Source organism: Geotrypetes seraphini, chromosome 3, assembly GCF_902459505.1.
Source record: "Geotrypetes seraphini chromosome 3, aGeoSer1.1, whole genome shotgun sequence".
Classification (NCBI taxonomy): domain Eukaryota; kingdom Metazoa; phylum Chordata; class Amphibia; order Gymnophiona; family Dermophiidae; genus Geotrypetes; species Geotrypetes seraphini.
In genome coordinates, this window is record NC_047086.1 from 205,980,681 (window position 1) to 206,006,472 (window position 25,792).

Consider the following 25,792-nt stretch of genomic DNA (forward strand, 5'->3'; position numbering starts at 1 on the left):
AAAAAAAATACGAGTGGAAATAAAGAAGTAAATAATAAAACAGGTAAATAGATGTGGGTGGGGCACAGCTATGGGGCCCAGTGTACTTGTGTGCCTAGGGGCCCTTGAAGAATTAATCCTGCCCTGGTTATGATCACTGTTATCAAGTGGCCCCAGCACCTTTACCTCCCGCACCAATTCATGTGCTCCACTAAGATCTAGATCTAGAATTGCTTTTCCTCTTGTCAGTTCTTGAACCAGCTGCTCCATAAAGCAGTCTTTGATTTATTTTGTCAAGAGTTTTATCTCCCTAGCATGCTCTGTTTACTTGGTCAATATCGAGATGGTTGAAATCACCCATTATTACTGTGCAACCCAGTTTAACCTCCCTTGTACTATAGATAAAGAACTTGGAGGCTACAACTCCTTCAAAATTCAGCAGCTAGACTAATCCTTCGCTCGAATCGGTTTGAAAGGGTCAGCCCGCTACTTGAAGAATTGCACTGGCTTCCAGTGAAAAAGACAACCCAATTCAAGATGGCTTGCATGGTTAATAAGGCCATCTACGGGGAGAACTCTAGTGGACTTGCATCCAAGTTTAAAGTCAAACATGTCTTCATCAATTTAAAATCTATGCAACACTTTAAAATACTTTTCCTATCCCCTTTGCAGGTTTGCCAGAAAAATATATTTGAGTCTACCTTTGAGTTTCAAGGACTCCCTCATCTGGAACAGTCTGCCAACATTCTTAAGCCAGCCCTTGTCATACTTTAACTTCAGAAAAAATTTAGACATATTTCTTCTCCTTGTGATCACATATTACCCAACTTATACTCTCTTAAGAAATTATATATAATCTGATTTATGCTCTCCTCTGTTCACTCTTGTGAAATGCCCTGTAATTCATTTCCTTGTAACTCTTACTGTGAATTGCATTGATTCTTTGTTGAAATATGCAGTATAAAAGAAACTATATGGTATGGTACGGTACTTTAGCATTGAGTGATAGGCCTCAGTTCTCTCCAGAGCTGGTAGTTGTGCATCTTAATTCCAGATGATAGATTTTTCTGATGTACAGAGCTCCAGACCTATGAATACTGTCTCTGAAGGTGGTCTTGGGGGAGAGAGCCGGACCTTGGAATCAAAAGTAGGTCTTCCCTATCAGGGTAGCCAAAGTAGAGCTTATCTTACCCTCATTCCCCCTTGTTCCCGGAGAGCACCCAATTGAGGTCAGCCACCTCCCTTGTTTTATGAAGCAGAATCATAGAACAGAGAGGTTCCCAAACCTCTGTAATCTCTTTAATTCTTTGGGTTAAAATTTGTGAACTTTTTTTTAATGACATACTCTAGACCAGTGGTTCCCAACCCTGTCCTGGAGGAACACCAGGTCAATTGGGTTTTCAGGCTAGCCCTAATGAATATGCATGAAGCAAATTTGCATGCCTATCACTTCCATCATATGCAAATCTCTCTCATGCATATTCATTAGGGCTAGCCTGAAAACCCGATTGGCCTGGTGGTCCTCCAGGACAGGGTTGGGAATCACTGCTCTAGACCACATGTGTCACTGTTCCATTCGGTGGAGATCTCCAGTGTACATTTAGCAGACCCTAGTTAAATAAACAACCAAAACATCATATCCTCCTCTGAATTCAAGAAAACTTGGGACAAGCATATAAGATCTCTAAGGAAGAGATATAGGCTTGTGCCAAGTGTTTGTAAGAAAGATATATTTATGGCATGCAGCCTAATTTTAGTTGGAATTCAGACATGCCGGTCAGAACATCTCTAGTTTCACCAGTATTTGAGAGCAGAATCTGCTGATGTAGAGCCTGTTCTAAAATACAGGCCAAGTGGGTGTTTGTGCCATGTATGTATAGCACAAACATCCACTTTAGCAAAATAAACACAGAAAATATTGATGGGTTCAATGCCAGCATAACTTGGGGGGGGGGGGGACTTTAGAGACATAACCAGCGCTTAAGCGCAGAGCTGTGGAATTGGTACACCAAGTATTCAACTCTCTTCTATTTTTTACTGTACAGCTACAGCTTTTACTGATTCTAGGCTTTAAATTTTTTATTCTGCGTCTAAAGCACTGGTAAATATAACCTATATTTAATGATAAATTTGCTATAGTAACATAGTAGATGATGGCAGATAAAGATCTGAATGGTCATCCAGTCTGCCCAACCTGATTCAATTTAAATTTTATTTCTTCTTAGCAAGAATCCAAAGCTCTTAACGGTGGGTTTTGTTTTGGGTTTTTTTTTTCTATTTTGAAGCTGCAATTGGTCCATTTTTACCACAGCCCTGCTTAAATATTTGTCTTGCATAAATATCTAGGTCCCCATTTTACAGAATCAGGATATGCACATATCAAGCCTAAATGTGCGTAAATGTCAGGGGAGGGGGTGGTCTTGGGTGGGACATGGGCATGGCAAATTAAAACATTAGTCCCCTTCTGAATGTCAGTCCTAAAAGATCAATATTGGGAGGTTATAGCTGCTACCAAACACAATTTTGTAAACAGTTGTTACTGAGCAGCACTCCACTGGAGGGATTAGGGCAGGTTGCCTTCTCAACCCTTTTAGTAGTGTTTATCCTCCTTCTTTCAGTGCCAGCTGGCAAGGGAAACTTTTCACTGTGACAGCATTTGGAAAATACACGATTTATGCATATATCAAATGTGCATAGGGCTTGTAAAATAAGGGCCATAGCTTGCATCAAGAGCAGGACATTCACAGCAGATGTGAAGGATTGCCCGCTCTCCCTTGTAGCCACACCAACATAGTTTAGAGGTGCTAGTTGGGTTTTTGTCACGTACTTGTGACCTGGCTTGGCCACTATTGGAAACAGAATACTAGGCTAGATGGATCATTGGTCTGATTCAGTATGGCTAATCTTATATTATCTATAGAAACTTCAGACCATTTCCTCATCTTGCAATAAGTATTTTATTGTTTTGATATTTTTGTTTCATTTTTTTTTTTTTTTTTTTTTTCTAAAAGATTTGGATTGTATACAATGCCTTGAGTGTAATGTTGTGGAGACGTGTAGTTTTAAATTGGATTTTTTTTCTCTCGATTCTTTTTTTTCTCCATATTTCTCAAATTTTTAGGGATTTTCTCCTTAGTTTAGCTTCCCAGGCTGTGATATAGTTTACAAACTAGAACAATCTAAAGGCATGAATTAGCTTGCCAGATTTCTTCTTCACTGCACTCTATTACAGTTTTGAAGTTTATTTCTTCAATGTCTTGTTTCTAATACACTTCCTCAAGCTGTCGGAGGAAGAACATTTAGGTCAGATGGGCTTTTGGTCTGACCCCTGTTTCACGTCTTATGATGATCAAGGGCTTATCTATTATCTTCTGGGCTGCTATGGCTCTCATTCAGTGTCTATATTACTTGAAGTTTCTTCTCCTGCTTTCTCTTTCTTTTGGGAGATATTTCAGATATTGTCCTGCAGCTCTGTAGTTCACCTCCCTGGCTCATATCTGCTCAAATTACCACCTGCAGATAGCTTTCCTTTTTTTTTTTTTTTTTTTGTAGTAGTAGTAGTTGTGTTCTGCTATGTTACATTTTCTACTGTAGAGCATGTGGCATGCAGAGCTGTGCTGACACATCTCTGTTTATTTGGATTTATTAACCGCCTTTATGAAGAGATTCGCTCAAGGCGGTTGTGTTGTCTTGAAGAGGAATACTTCCTGAGCTGAACATAAATGGGATTGACCTGTCAAGAGTGTTGTGCTTTGGTAAATATGAACGACCCGTATGAGTGATATAGTCTGGATAGACACAGTACTTAATGATCATAATAACTGCACCTTTAACAAAAATTCAAATTAACATTGACAACCCGAGCCACAAAATAACCTTTTTCAATATAAGCTACTCTCTGTGTCAGTACAAGCTAGGAGCCTAGAGTTGTGCAGATTTATGGACTGCTTGCCATGTTAAGCCAACCTAGGTTCTCAGTCTGTGCTCTCTGTTCCTTGTTCCTGTCTTGAGGTCAGCTCCTGTTGAGACAGTCTGCCTGACGCACGCCATCCTGCTATGTAGGTGCTGTTCAAGTTCATCTATTTTTGATATACTGCTACAGGAAGTGTACCATCTTAACGATTTTCAATTCGCATACAATAAGAGGAGCACAGTAATGAAAGGAACTACAATTTGGATAGAAAGCAGAAAATATCAGAAAACTACATACCTGCAAATAAACACCAAAATCTAAAGCAGCAGAACTAGCAAACTGGGTACCAAGCAGAGGTCCCTGAAAGCAAGGGCAACTAAAAAGGGCCAGACGGCCAAATTCAGGAGGTGGACTCAAATACCTGCCTAAATTTGCAGCATACGCAGTTCAAGAGGAAAACCATTCCAAAGAATGGGGCCTGCAGCATTAAATGTGGATTTCTGAAAAGCACTCAAAAAATTGGAAGGAAGGAAGGAACAGACAAGATTAAAGAGAATGGCTAGAGGAGTAGAGTATCAGATTGTCAAGAATTAAGTTTGGAGGGTAGAATGTTGATTATGCATGTTAGGATTGGACCATCAATAATGTCTGTGGCTGGTGCCTTGCCTGGTATCCTACGATTCTGTATTGGGAGGATAAATTTTAAGAAAATGCAATTATTTGCTAATGCTATTGTTCCATCTGAAAATATCTTCTTCAGAATACTCTGACAGTAATGTATGAGTTAAAGCTTGTTTGCATTTCTGAACTGTTTGAATTTGATTTGTTTTGCCTGTATATGTTGATTGGTTTTGTCATCTACCATGGAATGGATCATTTGATATAATGCTTTTTTGCTTCCTTAATTGTTGAAATCTGATTTGACTTGGTATATTGACATTTTATATGGGGGGATGTTAATGGTGTTGTCTAGTTATGTCTGTTATATGTGGAAATCATAGGGAACGTAAGATATTATGTATGTGATATGTAAACCGCATAGTTGTATGCGGTATATAAATTTTTCAATAAATAAATTGGATGTTGATTTGTGTTAAGGGCTTTATGGACTAGCTTGAGGAGTTTATAGGTGATTCATATGTCAATGGGCTGCCAATGCTCTTGCCTAAGAAAGAGATTATCATATTTATAGCCAAAAGTAATTTTACAGCAATTCTGCATAAGGTGCAGATGCCAGACTTCCTTTTGTGTGGTACTATTAAATAATACATTGCAATAATCTATAGAGAAGTACCAAGGCATGCACCAAAATATGGAGAGCTCCAGGTTCTAGGAAAAGATGGAGACCTAATCTGGCATAGTCAATAAAAGCATTTACTGACTGTGGTAGAAATATGAGAGTGAAAGTAAGACTGGCATCGATAGTGACTCCTACAATCATTTTGAAAGCCTTTCCTGAGCAGTTTTGCATGTGGTCTCTGCCTTTGTTTTGGATACTTTGTTCATGCAAATTGCTACAATAATTAGAAAAACTATAATATATCTTGCCAACGTTAGTATTGAATACATTGGACATGCATATACTAAGAAGGGATCCTTGCTTGTTAAAATAGTGAGGAGTGGGCAGCTGTTTGAGGTGGCTGGGTAAGAAAATTGCTGGAATCAGAGCACTGAAACTTAGTGGTTGTTGCTTTACTTAATCCCCCTCCCCTTCCTCCTTCCTGGTTTTTCCACTCCCTGCGAGAGCTTTTCTGCCAGAACCTTATTTCAGTAAGCTTTTTTGAAAATTGTGGGATACAGGGAGGGAGAAAGGGGAGGAGATCGTGAGCTCATGACCCAAATATATGCTTCATTTTTCTTTGTTCAATATCCTATAAAATGGGCAGATGGGTGAAAGCTGTTGGACAAGTACACTTGAACATTTCCAAAGGTCTCAATTTTACAAAAAAAAAAAATCCTGTTTTATTTCCTCATTGTTCCTTACAAAACACAAACTTAAAATGGTAATACTGCATAAGAAAAGCATTTTCATCATCTTTAAAATCATAAATATAAGGATTTTTGTTTTCATTCATACTGATTTGTGGGTGACTTATTATTATTATTTATTTAGCCCAAAGGAGCAGACAGGAAACAGAAGACGGACAGAGAGAAAATGGAAAAACGAACTCCTCAGGAAAAAGAGAAATATCAGCCTTCCTATGAGACAACAATACTCACCGAGGTAATATTAATGTTCATCATTTCCTTTATTTTATGCTTTTTACAATAAGCTCCACAAGGAAAATATTCCTCCTCTCCCCAAACACAGGCTGCATCAGATTTGAACTATCTGCTAACCTAAAGTACTAAAGAAAGTAATAACCAAGTATATTACAAACATGAAGGTTGAGTTAGATTAAACTGAGGATGATCCTTGGTCCATATCTAAAATTGAGCCCAGATGGCTTTGAGCTTATCCAGCTGCCCCAGTGGCTGGTGGTCAACTTACTCAAGAAGTAAATTTCCTTAGTTACCAGACCATGCCAGAACTTGTTGGTTTGTGCTCGCCAATCAATAGATGGAGACAGACTAAAGACAACTAAAGACTTGTGGGTTTTGACCTAGAAGGGTACAATGTAGCATCAGATATTCAGTATTTCTCTTTCTCCAGCAGATGGTGATGGGTGAATCACACAGTTCTTGCACTGATTTCTGAAAGGATGCTCCTTACTCAGATGGAGTCTGTTAAATATATAAATAAATTAAATTAAATTAAATGACTAGTTGAGAGAGGGACTAGTTGAGAGAGGGAGATGCTCCACTTCTAAAATTAAAAAAAAAAAAAAAAAAAAGGGAGCCTAGGATACATCTGAGGAGTCAGAATTTCTCCCCTTCTCCCTCACTGCCTATCCACTGCCAATTTTTTAAAAGTGATTTTATGTTCTTAATTTAAGACTGCATTTTGATTAATAATCATGTGATTAATGGTATTTTATTTATGTATATATTTTTCCTTGTGATTCTGGGCAAGTCATTGTTTGTTCCAGATTTGATATACTACTTAAGAAACATAGAAACATGATGGCAGATAATGGCCTATCCAGTCTGCCTTTCCGCAGTAACCATTATCTCTTCCTCTCTCTAAGAGACTGTTCTATGCATCTCCTCCCTCTGTTTCCCCTTCCCCTCCATCCCTGTGCACCATCTCATCCCTCTCCCATGGTCAGACAACTCCGTCTTCCCCCTTCCCTTTCATATGGTCTGGCATCTCTCTCTCCTCTCCTTTCTGTGGTCTGGCTCTTTACTCCGTGTAGTCTGGCATCTCTCCCCTCCTTCCCTTGCACTCTGTGGTCTGGAATTTCTTTCTCTCTCCTTCCCATTCCAGTGATCTGACATCTCTTTCTTCCCCATGCATCTCTCTACCTCACTCCTTTCCCACCACCATGTCTAATAATTCTCTCTCCCTCCCTTTCTCTGCCCAACAAGTCTCCTTTTTCTTCATCTCCTCATCTCTCTATTTCTCTCTGAGACACCCAACTCTCACTTTTATTCTCTCCCTCACCTCAGCATCTCTTTCCCTTACTCTCTCCATCCTTCTAGTCTATGTCCCAAGTTCATGCCACCTCCCTTCTACCATTTGTCCTAAGTTTGTGCTCCCTCTTTCTTGAGTCCCAACACGCCCCTTTCCCTCCCTCCATTCTGTGCCTTAATTAGGTGCCTCCCTCCAGCAGGTGTCTTACATTTTCATTGCCGCCCCCGGGTGTTCTATCTTCTGGCCGGCTCCCTCCTCTTCACTGCTGCAGTGTGCACAAAGCTGCGGGCGGCAGCTCCTATGAGCGTCCTGCGCCATAACCGGAAGCCTTCTCTCTGATGTCGCAACATCAGAGGGAATGCTTCCGGATGAGACGCAGGACGCATGAGGAGCTGCTGCCCGTGGCTTTGTGCACACTATGGCAGCGAGGAGGAGGGAGCCGGCTAGAAGATAAAACATTTGGGGGCGGCAATGAAAAAGGCGCATCCTTGTGTTTGATATATAGCATGGGCAGTGTGCATTGGTCCTCTTTTTCCGGGAAAGAGGAAGAGTTACAGGAGAGAGTTTAAAAGAAACTCTATTTGGGATTCACAAGGTTGCACTACATAGTGAGATCTTTATAAGCTTTCAATTGATCCAACTTAACCTGAGCTATATACTGAAGGGATTAATCTTGGATTCACAGATTATAGTAGTAAACTGCTATCTTGTTAACTGCTGGTCCTGAGGGCTATGACCAAAGGTCAGGTTATGCTGCTTTTTTTCACTCTTGATATCATATGATATGTTTTCCTTTTTATAGTGCTCGCCATGGCCAGAGATCACATATGTTAATAACGCACCCTCTCCTGGCTTTAACAGCTCACATAGCAGTTTCTCCATCAGCGAAGGGTAAGTCTGGCAGTGAGCAATCCACACACTACAAGTATTAAAATTTAGAGATCAAATGATCAGAATGTTTCTTACTCTGCCAAACATGGTCTCCTTTAGGTAGTTGGTTTTGGGTTGTGTGGGGTTTTTTTTTATGGTTCCCCGATTGTTGCACTGCCATGAGTAGTACCACCTAAGGTAATCCAAGCAAAAAATATCCACATAGGTGTTTTGCTTAGGATTCCACAGCCAACATCTATATAAGGTAGACAAAACCTTACAAGTCAAATTTTTAGACCAAAGGCAATTGTACTGGAGAAATCTGCTTTCTGTAATCTGCCATAAAAATATTGTGTATGCCTTATAAGTTATCGATCACTTTTTCCAAAGATCTGGACAAGTCATTATGGCCTTGAGGAATGAACTCTGGCATTTGCAATAAAGCTTGGCTATGAGATCAACAGTGAATATGAGCTCCTAGACCCATAAATATAAATGTAGAGTTAGGCCAGTGGCTCTTTGGCAGATGCTATTTACTTCTCATTTATGCTTGCTGCTTATTGGGCTGACAGAACCTGAGTAGTGCTACTGCATGTACTTTCTTTCTTATATGGGACAGTGAATGTGTGAAGAGAGCTTGCGCCATTTATGGTGCTCCTATGGTTTTTCCTGTTCTGTGGTGGAGCAGTGTGTATGAGGGGAAACTTGCACTACTGCTCCCTGTTGTAGTCCCAGTTCTGTGGTAGAATGGGGAGTATGTAAGGGAAGTTCTGCAATATTCAGTTGCTCATGGTTTATAATAATAATAAATATATTTATATACTGCAATACCTCACAGTTCAGTGCAGTTTACAATAAGAGGTAAGAACTTTAAAAACACAGCAAATTTACACCACTCAAGTAGTTTTTCATAGGCACAAAGATTGTGACAGTAGATGAGCTCAAGGTCAACCCAGTTTCATTTCTGCTGCATTAACACTGGTCGCAATTGTTAGTACTGAAAATTAGCTTTAGGTTAGTTGTGCATTTTTTGGTGCAGAAAATCATGTGAGTGATATATGATGATTGGTGTGTTTTACTTATGTCCATAGCACAGTAAAAAGACACCTGGTGTCTATACTCTGACTTCAAGCTAGCAAAACGGAGACAAAGCAGTATCCAGTCCTGGAAAAAAATGTCAGGGTGCACAAAACAGATGCATGACTAGTAGAAATAAGGGGGTGATTTGCACAGTTGTATAGGTGGTTGGTAAGACCTTACCTAGAATATTGCCTTATTCTGGAGGCATCGTCCTCGGGAGGATGAGAGAGGAGGAGTTTGAGAGAGGTTACTAAAATGGTTTGGGGTCTTTGTTACAAGAATTGTGAAATGATACTGGGTGCAGAGCCTGGCAAGGAGTGTGGGGTTGGGTGCAGAGCCTGGTAGGGAGAATTTGGTTCAGAATGGGTTTTTTTCCTTATTTTTCTCCTCTAAATCTTGGATGCATCTTATGGTCAGGTGCATCTTATGGAGTGAAAATACGATAATAAAGAAATACATAAAAAAGAAATTGTAAGGCAGGAAAGGAGTTTAATCCTCCCCCATTTTATTCTAGAGGTAGAGAATGACCCGGTGACTGTTACCCACAGCTAGCCATAGGTAACCCGCCGAAACGGGGAGGAAAAAAATCTGGTTGCCAAGGGTACAGGGACAAGACAAGTACGGGGAAAGTACCGTTGGACTGGAAAACTGCCAACGTCGTTCCTCTACATAAAAAGGGTTGCAAGGCTGAGGCTGCGAACTATAGACCGGTAAGCCTCACCTCAATAGTGTGTAAACTCATGGAGACACTGGTTAAGTATAGATTGGATACGATCCTAAACGAGGAAAATCTCCGGGATCCCAGTCAACATGGATTCACCAAGGGTAGGTCATGCCAGTCCAATCTTATCAGCTTCTTTGACTGGGTAACAAAAAGACTGAACTCAGGCGAGTCCTTGGACGTCGTGTACCTGGACTTCAGCAAAGCGTTTGACAGCGTCCCACACCGCAGGCTGCTGAACAAGATGAAATCGATGGGGTTGGGAGAGACTCTAACTACATGGGTCAAAGATTGGCTTAGTGGAAGACTTCAGAGGGTGGTGGTTAATGGTACCCTCTCTAAAATGGAAGTGACTAGCGGAGTGCCACAGGGTTCAGTCCTGGGCCCTCTCCTCTTCAACATATTCATTGGGGATCTGACTCAAGGGCTTCAAGGCAAGGTAACCTTATTCGCTGATGATGCCAAACTATGCAATATAGTAAACGACTATAATCTAAAGGATGCTATGGAGCAAGACCTGCGTACTTTAGAAAGCTGGTCCTCGATCTGGCAGCTGGGCTTCAACGCCAAGAAATGTAAGGTCATGCATCTCGGAAACAGAAATCCTTGCAGAACTTACACCCTGAATGGAGAAACTTTAACCAGAACTACGGCAGAACGAGACTTAGGAGTAATCATCAGTGCTGATATGAAAGCTGCCACTCAAGTGGAGAAGGCTTCATCTAAAGCACGGCAGATGATAGGTTGTATCAGGAGAAGCTTCATCAGCAGGAAGCCTGAAGTCATGATGCCATTGTACAGAGCCATGGTGAGACCTCATCTGGAATACTGTGTGCAATTTTGGAGGCCACATTACTGTAAAGATGTGCTCAGAGTTGAATCGGTTCAACGGATGGCCACCAGGATGGTCTCGGGGCTAAAGGGTCTCCCGTACGAGGAAAGACTGAGCAAGTTGCAGCTCTACTCTCTCGAGGAGCGTAGGGAGAGGGGAGACATGATTGAGACATTTAAGTACATCACGGGACGGGTTGAGGTGAAAGATGATATCTTTCTCCTGAAGGGACTCTCGACCACAAGAGGTCATCCGCTCAAACTCAGGGGAGGGAAGTTTCGTGGAGACGCCAGGAAGTACTTCTTCACGGAGAGAGTGATTGAGCATTGGAACAAGCTTCCAATGCAGGTGATAGAGGCACACAGCGTCCCAGACTTCAAGAATAAATGGGATACCTATGTAGGATCCCTACGAGGGTCAGCCAAAGGATAGGATCACTAGGGTATAGACTTGAAAGAGCGGGTCAGTAGAATGGCATTATTACTATTCTACTTAAAGGGGACATTAGACTTAAAAGGGAGGGTCGATGGTGTGGGCAGACTTGATCTGCCGTCATCTTTCTATGTTTCTAAGACCATGCACCGCCTTGTGGAGCGGTGCATGGCATTGTTCCCGCAATTAAGTATTTTGCACGCGTTGCCTCACTTATCACCTCTCTTAATTTTGTGGTCCAGCAGCCTCCTATCTCCTGTCTCCCGATCACCATGGTCCGGGCATCTCCCTCCGTTCCCCTCACCTTCGCTAGCGATTTTCATTTTTCTGTCTCTGAGTGGCACAAGCCTTTAAACAAGTCACGCACAGCTGCATGAAACTTCTCCTCTGATGCAACTGGAAACAGGAAGTTGCGTCAGAGGAGAAGTTTCAGTGCAGCCGTACGCGACTTATTTAAAGGCTCGGGCCGCTCGGAGACAGAACAATGAAAATTGCCAGCGAAGGTGAGAGTAAGGGAGGAAGGGAGATGTCTTGACCATGGCAATAGGGAGGGGGCTGCTGGATCGCACAAAGAGTGCTGAAGGGTAATGGAGAGGAGAAGGGGGCAGACACTGCATGGAAATGGGTAGGAGGGAGAGGGAAAAAGACGCTGAAGGAAAGTGGGGAAGGGAGAGAGTGGGGAGCACATACTGGATGGAAGGAGGGGATAAAGAAAAAAGGGTATATGCTGAATTAGGGAGACAGATCTGAGGGAAGGAAAGGAGAGAGAAGCTAAAAACCACCAGGGGGAGGGAAGGAAAGATGGAAGAGATGAAGACAGAGATGCCAGGCTTTCAGGGGAGCTGAGGGAAGAAGATGGGTGCCAGACCAATGGGGTGGGGGGAGGGAGAGATGGAAGGGAGAGGCACAGTTTCTGGAGAAGCATAGAAATAGAGCAAATTCCATATGGAAGAGGCGGAGAGAAAGCAGACAGTGGATGGAAGGAATTGAATGACAAGGAGATGAGGAAAGCAGAAACCAGACAACAAAGACAGAAAAACATTTTCTATTTCTTTCTTTCTTTTTTTGCTTTAGGATAAAGTAGTATATTAGTTGTGCTGATAAATATTTATAAACAAAGCCCTGCCAGCTGAAGATCTCTTCCTCTAGTTCAGCAGCCAGAATTTTGATTTATAAAATGACAATTGTACAGAATATTGTTTCTTTTTATACTTTAATAAAATAAGTTCAGTATAAAACTATTTAAGGCTTGTGCAGATATGATCAGATGGTTTGCGGGGACGGGGTGGGGACCCAGCTTATGGGGATGGGGCAGAGATGGAGACAAATTTTTCCCTCTGTGTCATTCTCTAATTAGAGGATCAGTGAATGAAACTTGGAACCTGTCAGTCTTGACTAAAGGCTCATTTACCAACTTCCAAGCTGGTTTCTGAGATCCTCATTCTCCCTTTATTTACATTCTATACAGTATATAGTGGGATTGTTTATTGCAGTGCACCCCATTCATATCCTTTCACCACCTCTCCCAGAATTGCTAAAACATTCCATTACAGCATAAGTTTTGGATTGTCTCATACACCATTCCAATTCTAGCATTATAACTACTTCAGCTGTGTTGATCTTGGTGCACTAAGTACATTTCAGCCACCATTAGTCAAGAAAGTCCTTTACCATACCAGGCCTCCTCTCAAACCTCTTCCTGTTGCCTGGATCCTCACTACTATGCTTTATATGCTGATGAAGTCTGCTTTTCGACCATTCAACTTCATCCCTTAAGCATCTCACTTGAACAGTAGTCTTCCTCACACCTTATGCGTCTCCATGCCACATCAGTCTTCGGTGACTGGTCAAATGCACACAAGACAATAGCACGCACGATCAAATACGCGCTATGCAATCGTGAGCATGACAACTCGGAGCAGACAATCATGCACATGACAAATTGTGAGGTGATGGCGTGCAATGTAAATGCGCATGCACATACCTCGCTGTTATGCGTGAGGCAAATGTGTGTGCGCATGCGCAAACTGAAATGTCCATTGGAACGAGCTTTTCTGTTGCCCTGAGTTACGCGAGTGCATTTTCCGTGTACTGACTCCTTACTTTCAATTGCCATGGTAATTTACTTTAGCCTCGGAGATAATATGACAAAATGAACAACATGAACAGTTTGAAATATCTCTTATGACATGTAGCTATTATCATGCAAATGTACTGAGCAATGAGCTTTAACACATTTCAACCTGAAATGCTCAGATGTTTTGGTTCCATTGCAATTATAGTAAATCACTTTTATTAAATAAAAGTCCCAAACAAAGATCTCATCATTAAAGACAAAGGTATGTAAAGTAATGGGATGAGTCCACATCATAGAACGGCGAGATCCTGCAGGGAAGAGAAAATACAAAAAAGTGAATAAGGGTGGCAAACCAAAAAAAAAGAAAGTAAATAAGGGAAGTTAATGAATGCTACATACCTTGAGTAGGTGGCCTGGTTGGTTGTATTGGCGTCAAAGTATCTGCGTGTTATGCAGAAGGACATACAGGTAACAATTTATATATGCCCCTTCCTTGCCATTAGGGTGGATCAAAAAACTAAATTCATGATCCAATCCTATTTCATAGAACAGACGAGAACCCTACAGGGAAGGAGACAGAAGGACCGGTGGGGGGAGGGAATAAAAATCGGTGGCGGGTCAGCTTTGGTACAGACAGGTACCGTGTTTCCACAAAAATAAGACAGTGTCTTATATTAATTTTAGGCCCAAAAACGCACTAGGTCTTATTTTCGGGGTATATACATGATCATCTCTCCCTTCCTCTCCTTCACCCCAATTCTTCCTTTTTTCCCTTACTTGTACAGCATCTTTCCTTCCCTCCCTCCCATCCCTTGTGCAGCAGGACCCTTGAGCGAGCCCCCGCAGCCGAACCCCCATCCTTCCCTCCCTCCCATCTGAACCCCTCCGACAGTGAGCGAACCCTACATACCTCCCTAAGCAGCATCAGGCCGGCAGCACTCTAAACAGGTTGCTTTGGCCTTGTCTACACGTGAATTCACTCTGCCGCATTACTAATGATGTCATCAGTAACGTGGCAGAGTGAATTCATGGATGGATAAGGGAGAAACAGCCTGTTTAGAGTACTGCCGGCCTGACGCTGCTTAGGGAGGTATGTACTAGGGCTTGCTCGCTCGCGGTCAGTGGGGTTTGGAAATTACTAGGTAGGGCACAGTTTAACAAATTCCATGACATCAGTGTCGGAAAAGTTAAAGCCCTCAAGTGCACAAATTGTTTGTTACCTATTCTCAAAGATGGAACTGTTGATAAAGCCTTGAGATGTATATAACAAACACAAAAGATAGTACCTATCGAGGCTCGAAGAAGGGTCAGGTGAAACTTCTTAACACAGCGCTCTGATAAATTCAAATTGCCTTGGATAGTTAACATGCTGATAGACTAGGAGCCAGCATAAACCAATCAAAGTGAGTCTACTATCAAATTTACCCCAACCATCAATCTGGTTGCCATATTTTGTGCTATCAGAAGTGCCTTAACTATAGCAGGCAAACCAACCATTTCTTAGCATCATCAAAGATCAATACAGCACTTGTGGGTTATACTTGTCTACCAGGAAATGGAGATATAGGAGTCTGAATTGAGTTTTTTATTCATTTATTACCTGCAGCATCCTGCAATTCTATGCGGGGTACAATAAAACATATACAATAAAATCAAAACATACAATTACAAAAACATTCATGAAATTTAAAAAAATGAGTTTCAAGAAAAAGCTTGCTTAAACAAAATTGTCTTAACATATTTCCTAAACTGCAAAACACTGGAAATTCCTTAACCTCAACAGGCAAAGCATTCCACATAGAAGCATCCTGTATCGATATCATGGAGCGCCAAAAAGTTGAATGAGTCACATTTAAATAACAGGATTTCAAGCAACATGTGGTTCTCAGAATGTAGTGATCATGTTGGATGGTATGTATGAAATAAAGAACTTGACACAACAGGACCCACTGTCCTTTAACCCTTTCAGGACCATAAGGATCGTAGGCCAATTTTTGTGGTTTTGATGACATTTTTATGGTAAAAAGGGCTTACAGATGCCAAAAAATTGATTTTTTTTTGTGAAATATCATTATTTTTTTTTAAAAAAATCAAACTTCTGGCTTATGGACAGTGTGGCAAGTGAATCTTCTCGTCAATCTGGCAACGACGCTAATGAATGAATGTCGGAACCAGTTTGTTTACATAAAGGCAGTATCATGGAATCCGTACATATCAAATTTAGAACTGTAGACTATCCCAATCAAAATTTATAGGATTTTAAAGTTATGGGACAAATATGTCCCTTGGTCCTGAAAGGGTTAAGACCTTAAAAATCAAACATACCACTTTAAATTAAATATGAGATGAAATAGGTAGCCAATGCAAATCACACAAAATAGGCATAATGAGGTAAAATTTGAATGCATGCATAATCTGTGCAGCAGCATTCTATGGCAGTTGAAAAGCATAAATTACATATTTATTTATTTAGGCGGATTACAATAAAAACCAAGATAATGTGAATTGCAATAATCAAACACAGGGTCAGCACTGCAGTAATAACAGTTTGACAGTTTGAAAATTGTCCAGTGAGAGTTGTGCTGTAAGACATTTGCTCCTGGTCCAGTGTTCCGGTGGAGCTTGGGATATAGGCAATTTGGAAAAGCCTTGCCCTTAGGGGCATGCCTATTGGTGGTATGTTTGTTTTCTGTGTTTGCTTTACTGCCTTTTTCTGCTAAAACAGGTCAAGGCAGTTTACATAATATTAAATAAAAAGTAGTGTTTAAGCCTGTTACATTAACGGGTGCTAGAAAGCAGCCCCCTTTCCCTCTCCCCCTCCAGTTCCTCCCTGACTGTCTCTCCATGGCCCCCCTTCTGTCTTCCCCCCTTAAGCAAAACGATCTGCCTCCCAGCACACCCCTCCCCCTGAAGCAGCCCCCTTTCCCTCTACCCCTCCAATTCCTCCCTGACAGTGTCTCCGTGGCCCCCCCTTCTGTCTCCCCCCCAAGCAAAGCTGTCTGCCTCCCAGCACACCCCTCCCCCAAAGCAGCCCCCTTTCCCTCTACCTCTCCAGTTCCTCCCTGACTGTCTCTCTGTGGCCCCCCTTCTGTCTCCCCCCCCCCAAGCAAAGCTGTCTGTCTCCCAGCACACACCTCCCCCAAAGCAGGCCACTTTCCCTCTCCAGTTCCTCCCTGACTGTCTCTCCGTGGCCCCCCTTCTGTCTTCCCCCCTAGCAAAACGAACTGCCTCCCAGCACACCCCTACCCCAAAGCAGCCCCCTTTCCCTCTCCCCCTCCAATTCCTCCCTGACTGTCTCTCTGTGGCCCCCCTTCTGTCTCCTCCCCAAGCAAAGCTGTCTGCCTCCAAGCACACCCCTCCCCCAAAGCAGGCCCCATTCCCTCTCCCCCTCCAGTTCCTCCCTGTCTCTTCGTGGCCCCCCTTCTGTCTTCCCCCTAAGCAAAACGATCTGCCTCACAGCACACCCCTCCCCCCGAAGCAGCCCCCTTTCCCTCTCCCCTCCAGTTTCTCCCTGTCTCTCCGTGGCCCCCCCTTCTGTCTTCCCCCCCTAAGCAAAACGATCTGCCTCCCAGCACACACCTCCCCCCGAAGCAGCCCCCTTTCCCCTCCTGTGAGAATTTTTACCTGCATGGGCCACCTGCAGCACCCTCCAGCCGTTCCTCTGAGCTGAAACTCCTTCACGCACCTCCCGCCTACATACTGTTGAAGATGCGCGCCATCCTCACTGTCTGGCCAGCTCCCCTAGTCCCTTACCGTCCCCCCTCCCTTCCTGTGGTCCAGACAAACCTCAAGCCGCCGCGGCCTCCTCCCGGCAGCCGCCACTCCGCACTGCCTTGCCGTGGCAGCGTCTAAAGACAGTTCGGCCGGTAGGGCCGTATTGTGAGGTGGAGAGCAGGGAAACGTGTCTGGCGCGCATGCGCACTCGTGCCGCCGTGACAGATCAGGGAACACGCGGCGCAAGTGCGCATGCGCGCTTAGCGTTTTATTATATATGATAAAAGAGAGAAAAAAAACAATCAAGAACAATCATACAAACAGAAAATTAATTCTAGTGCAATAGGTACATCATTCCTGAATCTTCAAGTAGTCAATCTATCCCTGCGAGAATTTGTGTAGTCTCAGAATTTTTTGCTCCACTTCCCATCTCTCTGGGCTGTGCTCAAGTTTCAAGTTTATTAAAAATTTGATTTGATTGCAAAATCGTAATTCAATGCAATTTACAAATAATGATAAAATTGGGGTAAAAAAGAAAAACACATTAATCAAACCAGACAGTTAAAACAACTTTAGATCAACCAATCACATAAGGTAAAAAATAATAAATAAAAGGTTAAATACATTTATATACAATTTATAAACAAATAAAAAGGGCAAGATGGTGAGAACGTCTCTTCAGCTTGAGTTTATTTTTCCTTTATTTGGGGGGGGGTTCTATCTCATTGTGAGGCTTTTTGGTGCTATAGAGTAGTGGTGTTCAACCTTTTGACACCTATGGACTGGCAGAAATAAAATAATTATTTTGTTGACTGGCACCAATCCGCGGACCAGCAGTTGAAAAACACTGAGCTAAGTTGTGGGCCAGACCCTGCCCATCTCCACCCAATCTCTGCCCCGGACCCCACCCCCATAATAATGGTTAACCACAAAATTAAACTACACAAACCACACTGTATGCTTCTCAGTATTCATTCCTACCAGAACACAGATAACCCCTTGCAAATACGGGACCAAAAACTAAAAGTACTAATATATACAAACAAACCCTAAGATGCAAGACTCTGCATGCAGTACAACCCCAGAGGAAAAGAAACAAATGCATTTCTTCCTGAACAGACAGCAGATGTAAATCAATCACTAAATTAAAAAATAAAATCATTCCCCCTACCATTGTTGTCTTCCTCCCTCCATGCTGTGCCTTGCCTTCTGGCCTGCCCCCCGGTGTTATCTTCGAGCCGGCTCCCTCTTCCTCAGTGCTGCAGTGCACAAAGCCGTGGGCAGCGGCTCCTTGCACGCCCCACACCTCATCTGGAAGCCTTCCCTCTGATGTTGCGACGTTAGAGAGAAGGCTTCCGGTTCAGGCGCAGGATGTGCTTAGGAGCCTCTGCCCACGGCTTTGTGCACTGCAGCACTGAGGGAAGAGGGAGCCGGCCCGAAGACAACGCCGCATTGATCGCACCCTGGACCGGCGGCTGAAGATCACTGGGGCCCAATGCATATGCTGGCTCTGTGGACTATCCTCTTCAAACACTTAGTGATTATAATAATCCAAAAAGATCTGTGCAATTTCTCAGTGGTGTAGCAATCTTATGTAATCACTAGTCTTTAAGCCCGTTACATTAACGGGTGCTAGAACATATGTGTGTGTGTCTGTCTTTTTTTTATCTCTCTCTCCTTAGCCGCTTTCTTTCTTTCTGCCTTTCTTTTTCCTTGGCTGTCCATCACCACCCCTTGCCTGCTCCCCCTGTCCATTTTCCCTTCCTTTTACCTCCACTGTGTCCACCACCACCCCTTCACTGCTCTCCTTATGCAGCAGCAGCCCTTCTCCCTTTGTTTTACCTCCCCCCTGTCCAGCAGCACCTCTTTCCTTCTCCCCCTATCCAACATTAGTCCTCCGTTCCTTTTTCTTCACCTCCCCTGTCCATCACCATCTCTTTCCTTCTCCCCCTGTCCAGCAGTAGGCATCCCTTCCTTTTTTATCCTCCCTCCTCCTTCTTATCCCTATGATACTCTTACCTTGCTCTGCCCCTGATCAGAGGTTCACGACAGCTGCCCAGTTGCACCCATTGGAAAAGTTCCCACTGCCGCATCACGCACCCCTCCTGACGCGGCTCCCGCTGTCCTTTCTGTCTGTCTCTGTCCCTGGCCCCCTTTGCCTGTCTGTCTTTCTGTGTATCTCCCTGACCCTGTGTCTTTCTTCTTTCCTTTCTGTCTCCCTTCCTCCCTCTGTCTGTCTGTCCAAAGCAGCATTCCATCCCTCTCCATTTCCCTCCTCCCCCCCCAGTTCCCTGTGCAGCAGCATTAGCGTTTCCTCTACCCCCCCTTTCCCTTCCCGCGGTCCGGACTACAAAGGTGGTGATTCCAGCAGCGCTTGCATCAGTCTCCACACGCTGCTTCGGGCCCTTCTACTGCCCTGATTTACTCTGGCACGTCCCTGATGACATCATCCACTTCTCTATTTTCCTTCTAGCCCATGGGTCCAGCATCTCTTTCTCTCTTCTCTCTAACTCAAGCTCCGAGCTGCACGTCCAGTACCTCACCCTTCCTTCAACTCCAGTCCCTCCCAAAATGGGCCCAGCACTTCCCTTTCCCCCAGATCAGTTCTAGCACCGCCCTTCCCTTCAGCTACAGCTCTGGAGCTAACTAGCCAGCACCCTCCCCCCCCAACTTGTGGATCATAGTGTAACCCCCTGAGCCAGCTGACTCCACAGCTGCTCTGGCATGCTCCCATGTGCGTCCACCAGGAGTCCCTCCTGGCTGGGCCCCAGCTGCAGTCCAACAGCCTCCCGGACCCCAGCCATCACCCAGCTGGGATCCACTCACATTTCCACTGATGTTGGTGGTGCTCCAGAAGCCCTCTTTTCTTTCTTGGACCTCTTCTCTTCGGTGCGCTCCTGCATGTTCTTTGGCTCTGCTGCCAGTCAAGGCCATACATGTGCTGCTGATTGCTTTTCCTCTCCCCGGCGGCCAGCAATCATATGTTTTGCTGTGCAAAGGACCTAAAGCTGTCTGCCTCATTGGGTGTGATTTAGGCCTTACTGCCGATTCCACTGGCCCAGCCTGCCACAACTGCTCTTCCCAGCTCCGGAGACACAGGGACCAAAGGGCAAAAGCCCTCACTGCCACCCTTGGGTGCTTTCTGCATCGGAGCCCCACACCTCTGCACAGGCCCTGACACAGCCAGACTCCAGCACAGAGACCCCTCCCCTAGGTGGACTAAAACCTTAAAAAAGAAAAAAAAAGCTGGCTGCAATAGCAGAGGCCCCCCCCCCCCGTACCACCATGAGGAACCTTCAGAGACTTCTCTGGGACCTTCCTTATGCCAAGTCCCTTCTTGATATAAGTTCTATCAAGATGCCGAGGAGGAGATGCCAAGTCCGACTCAGGTGCAATTTTTTTTTACTGCGGAAGCAAGGCTTTTTATTGCTCTCACAGGGCAGTAAAAGGCCTTGCTCCTATTCCCACAGTAAACCGGCTGCAATTTTTTCCCATTTCTGCAGATTTAATGCAGTTTTACTGTGGGAACCCATCCCCGTGTCACTCTAATCACGACCAAACTCTTCAGCAGAAGAGTTAGGTTCCCTGGGGTTGGATGCCTTGATTCAGCCTTGGCACCAGAATGCTCTTCTTTACATATTTCCTCTTTGGCCTTTGATAGGCAGGGCTTTTCACTGGATCGCTGTTCATTTGGGTCATGTGATGCTGATCACACTGGACTGACACAGAGGAGATCATGATATGCCATTCTAATTTGGCTCTTGCTCTGCCCAGTTCTAATGAAGGATTCCTCTTGCTTTGGTCTTATTGACTGGCTCTTGAGAAGTCAAAGTTAAGGATGTCCAAAGGATGTAATTTCTACACTCCTTTAGGCTAGGGAGTGTTTTACCCCTCTATAGCTTGTGCTAGAGGATGTTTGAAGTGTGTTCAGAGAAGACTATTTCCCCTTTTGCTTTTTTTCCTGTCACATATTTTGGCTTTTATTCGAGCAGGGTTCAAAAAGGGCCTAGCATTAAATTCCGTGGCTTCACTCATTTGCTTCAGAGTTTGGATAAAAATATTCTTCCATATCTTTTCACCCAGATATCGGGTTTATTTATAAGTTTTCATTATAACATACCAAGAGAAAAAAACACTTTGTACAGAAAGTGAATTAGTGTGAATACAATTCCATAAAGTGTAAATTATATCTTAATACAATTTACAAAAAAGAAAAGGATTTAGGAAAACTTTGACTAATTCTCTCAAGTCCTCAATCTAGGATTCCAAGATTACATATAGATGAAAAAGAAAGAAAACTATTAAACAATTTAGCAAGATCTGATACAGATAGCGCTGGGGAAGGAGCTTCTTCTATAATTATTGAGAGCTTGATTTTCCTTCATCCAGGTGGGACATTGCCAGAAAAACACTTAATTGTTGAGGTTCAAAGAAAACACATTTAACTGAGCGGTGGCAAATTATACACTTGCAAGGATGTCTCAAATAAAATGTTGCCCCCAGTAAAGTGACTCCTGGTCTCAGGAGAAGAAATTCTCTACGACGCTTTTGAGTTTCCCTTGAAAGATCAGGAAACATTTGAATTCTTTCTGTTTGTTTTTGAAGAAAAGCCTCAATAACCACATTTTATCAATTGAAAGAGCTGCTGTTAATATCATTGTAGATGGTATTGCAATGTCTCTGTCTGATGTTTCCAAAATTTCCGATACATTTAATGGAGCTTGATCGGTCATTTTAATCTGTTGCTGTTTCCCTCCTTTATTAGGCAAATAGAAGACTTGGGGAAAAAGGTGGTAATGTTTCCTCTGGAATTTGTAAGATTTCCACTAGGTATCTCCTAAGTATCTCCCTAGGAGTCACCATCGTTAATCTTGGAAAACTAATTATTTTTAAATTATTATTTATTGCATTGTTCTCAAGTATCTCTAACTTCCTCCTAAGATTCACTTGATCCTTAACAAGGGATTACTGTACTTGTTTAATTGATAATAAGTCTTGGTCAATCTTTTGGATTAAGGATTTTGAAACTGTCAGACCCTCTTTTAGCACCTGAAGCTCTTTAGTATGTTGAATCAATTTTGCTTCAACATATTGGAAATTGGGGCTTATAGTCTTTGTAAAATTTGTAATTAAATCCCATAGGGATTCAAGAGTCACTTGTTCTGGTTTATCAGGAATTAAGACCTTTTGCTGAGTATAGAAATGCTCACCGTCTGTAGATACTGTTCTGGTTGGATATCTTTACCCCCGATAGCTGGTACTCCCCGGGTTTCTCCCACAGAGACACCTTGAACCAGGGGCTCTGTCTCCAAACTCTCCGGTAAACTCGCCTCTAGGGAGAGTTCCTCCCCCATCTCCGGGGTTTCCTCCTCCCCTGGAGAGCTGGTAACACGAGGCTGCGGGGGTGGAGCTCTCACGTCGGGGCTGAGCAGGTGTCTGGTTTCGTCATGACCAGGCGCCCTCAACGGGCTGGTTCCTGGCATTGCAGCTGAAGCTCCCTGCATCCTCCGCAGACACTGCTCGATGGTGCCAAAGGTCAGGACATCAGGGCGTCGTGAGGTGCTAACGGCGCTCCTGCCTCTCCTCTTCGGCATCGCTAAAGGTAGGCTACACGAGCCGCAATAATTAATAGGAAAAAGGCTTTAAGTGGTGCGGTTCAGGTGCGATCCTCTCAGCACTTCTGTACCGTGGCCATCTTGGAATCTCCGTACAATTTCTCACATGAATGGTCTTTAACCTCCTCTTAGGTCTGTGTCCTCAGTCGAACATCAACTTAGTGCTTGAAGCTCTCCAATGTCCTCCTTTTGAACCTCTAAAAAAGGGCCACTTTGAAGGAAGGCGAAGGTGGTGATGAGAGGCTATATACTTGCCTATAGTGCTGCGCAGAAGAAACGTAGGGAGGACGAATTACTTTCCCTGACTGTTCAACTGAGCGCCCTCTGGAGGCAGCATATTTCTCAGATGACCCCCATACTTAGAACACAAATGCAACAAATTAGAGAACAAAATAATTTGCTTAACCCACGGGCGGAGTGCACTATTCGTTCTCATAAGTATAATTGTTGGGGCAACAAAGCGGGTCATTTGTTGGCGTGCTTGACTAGACCAACAAAATCCAAGCATCTGATCATCAATATAGTGAGCAGAGATGGCCATATGTATATAGCCCACTCAGATATCATGCAACAATTTGAGCAGCTTTACAGTGCTGGATTGGAGGACTTGACGGTGAGGGATTCCTTCTTCCGAGACTTGCCACTACCATCCATCACCCCAGAACATAAATAGATATTGAATTCTTGTTTTACTTCTGTGGAAATTCTTCAGGCTATTAAAAAAACTAAAGTTGGCCAAATCCCCCGGACTGGATGGCCTGGGTCCCGAGTTCTATAAGATGTTATGCTCTGATTTACAGGAACCCCTGTAAAGATTATTTGAAGGACTTCTAGTGAAGACTTCTCTGGAGTCCCTGTGAAATAAAGTGCATGTGGTAATTCTACCCAAGCCGGGGAGAGCACTGGACCAATTAGGGTTGTACCGCCCCATCTCGCTTCTGAATCAGGATAATAAACTGCTAGCCTCTATCCTTGCAGCCCAGCTCAATACCTTGCTCTCCCTGCTTATACATCCTGACCAGGTTGGCTATGTTCCTGGGAGGTACGCCTCCATGAACCTCTTGAAAGTACTTTCTGTCTTACAGGCTAAACATTGTTCGGAAGATAAATCGCTGATAGCCAACCTGGATGTGGAGAAGTCCTTTGACATGGTTTCCTGGCAACATTTCTTTTGGGTTATGAAGAAGTTTGGCTTTGAAGGAGAATTTGTTAATTGGACACCAATCCCATGGCCCAGCTTCTCATCAATGGTTCTCTCTTCCCTTCTTTTGCACTCCATCGGGGCACACGTCTGGGGTATCCATTGTCTCCTTTATTGTTTCTTCTTGCGTTTGAACCCCTAGCCACAAAAATATAATTGGATACATCGGTCTGGGATATTGCTGTGGGCCTGCATGAATTTCATATTAGCCTGTTTGCGGATGACATGCTCCTTTCTTTCTCATGCGGAACACACTATGTCAAGATTTATGACTCTTATAAATGACTATGGCAGCTTTACTGGACTCCGCATTAATTATGACAAGTCTGAGGCTTTACCCTTATGCCTTGACAAAGATGCAATTTGGCATAACTCTTTGGGTGTGGGTCTCGCTAAAGGCCTCATTAAATACCTTGGTGGTATTCTCAGTCTAGTTGCTCGAGAGCTTTATCTATGAGAAACTGAAACAATTATGTTTTCGCTGGAAAGACTTCCCGCTGTCTCTTATGGGTAGAGTGGCATTGGTGAAGATGGTGCTTTTGCCTAAAATACTCTACCCACATCAGACCTTACCCTTATGGATTACCGTCAAGGATATCCTTTATTTCTGCTCTATGGTGAGCTTCTTTATATGGAACAACAGGTGGGCCCCATCAAATATGACTGCCTCGCCAGACCTAAGGTAAAGAGGGGTCTTGGATTACCTGATTTGTGACTTTACAATGTTGCTGCGCTCTTACACTGGATTTTTGAGGAGATTACGGGTTCCTTCAAATTCTCTTTGAAAGACCTTTTGCGACAATGCGCCATGCCGCTATCCTTGTTGGCATTCATCCATAATCGGGGAGGAAATGGGGTCCCATCCTTTTTACACCTGCTCCAGAGGGCATGGTGGTGGTGGTGGAGAAGGCAAGAATCACGCTCTGAGAGAGTCGCCATATCTTCCTCTTCTTCTCAATGGAACATTCAGGACTTGGGGACAGGACCATCGTCTGACATTTTCTCAGCTGTTATGCCTTGGTGGTGGGCAATTCCCCTCTTTTCAACAGGTATAGCAGTCATGGCAACTACCTGATAGTTTTATCAATACCTGCAAATTCATCATTATTATTGCCAACTGCCTTCGTTACATGGGCACAGTATGGGGGATGGCTCTCTTACCAAATATATCACTACCACCCCCTGCACCTCTAGTCTTTTTGGTATAAAGTCTGCATAGCTTCTCAAGGAGATCAACATTTACCACATCTGGTGGATGTCTGGGCAAATGATTTGGCTCTTCCCATGATGCCTGGCGATTTATGCAATCAATTTCAGGGTCTATATACTTATGTCAAAACAGTCTCTATGCAAGAAACTAAATTTAAGTTGCTGCACCACTTCTATCTCACCAGAGTGTGAGGGGTGCGGTTGGGCTTGTGGCCTTCAGAGGACTGCTTGAGATGTACATCCCAGAGAGAGACACTCTTCCATACTTTCTTGGAATGTCCCAAGTTGCTACTGTGGAATGACATTTTTCAGGTTCTGGAGAAGGTTTTTCAGATACTCTTGGAGTGGGACTATCCAGCTTTGTTACTTGATGAACAGGTTTTTGTGGACTGGGGTCTCCCTCTGGCAACCCAACAATTTCTGTTCTTTAATATTATTCTCGCCATACAAACCATTCTACAGAATGGAGCAACAAAGTAACCATTGTAGTGCATTTTGAACTGTGGGTGCATCACTCTCGCATGAAACCTGACCGACAACACTATAAAGAACTGTGGTGGAGATTGCTAGTGCTTTTAAAGGACAAGTCCCCAGTTTAATCGTAGCACTCAGACTGCTTGGCTTGATGCCCATTG

At 43.6% G+C, this 25,792-nt stretch overlaps 1 protein-coding gene across 1 annotated transcript in view; it reads left to right on the top strand.

The window, feature by feature from the left end:
- TFCP2 (transcription factor CP2) overlaps positions 1-25,792 on the top strand; it is a 171,793-nt gene that overhangs the window by 77,791 nt on the left and 68,210 nt on the right. Inside the window, exons 7-8 of the mRNA XM_033939022.1 lie at positions 6,006-6,116; positions 8,209-8,297. Of these exons, the coding sequence (XP_033794913.1) occupies positions 6,006-6,116; positions 8,209-8,297 (200 nt within the window). The remainder of the gene's footprint in view (positions 1-6,005; positions 6,117-8,208; positions 8,298-25,792) is intronic.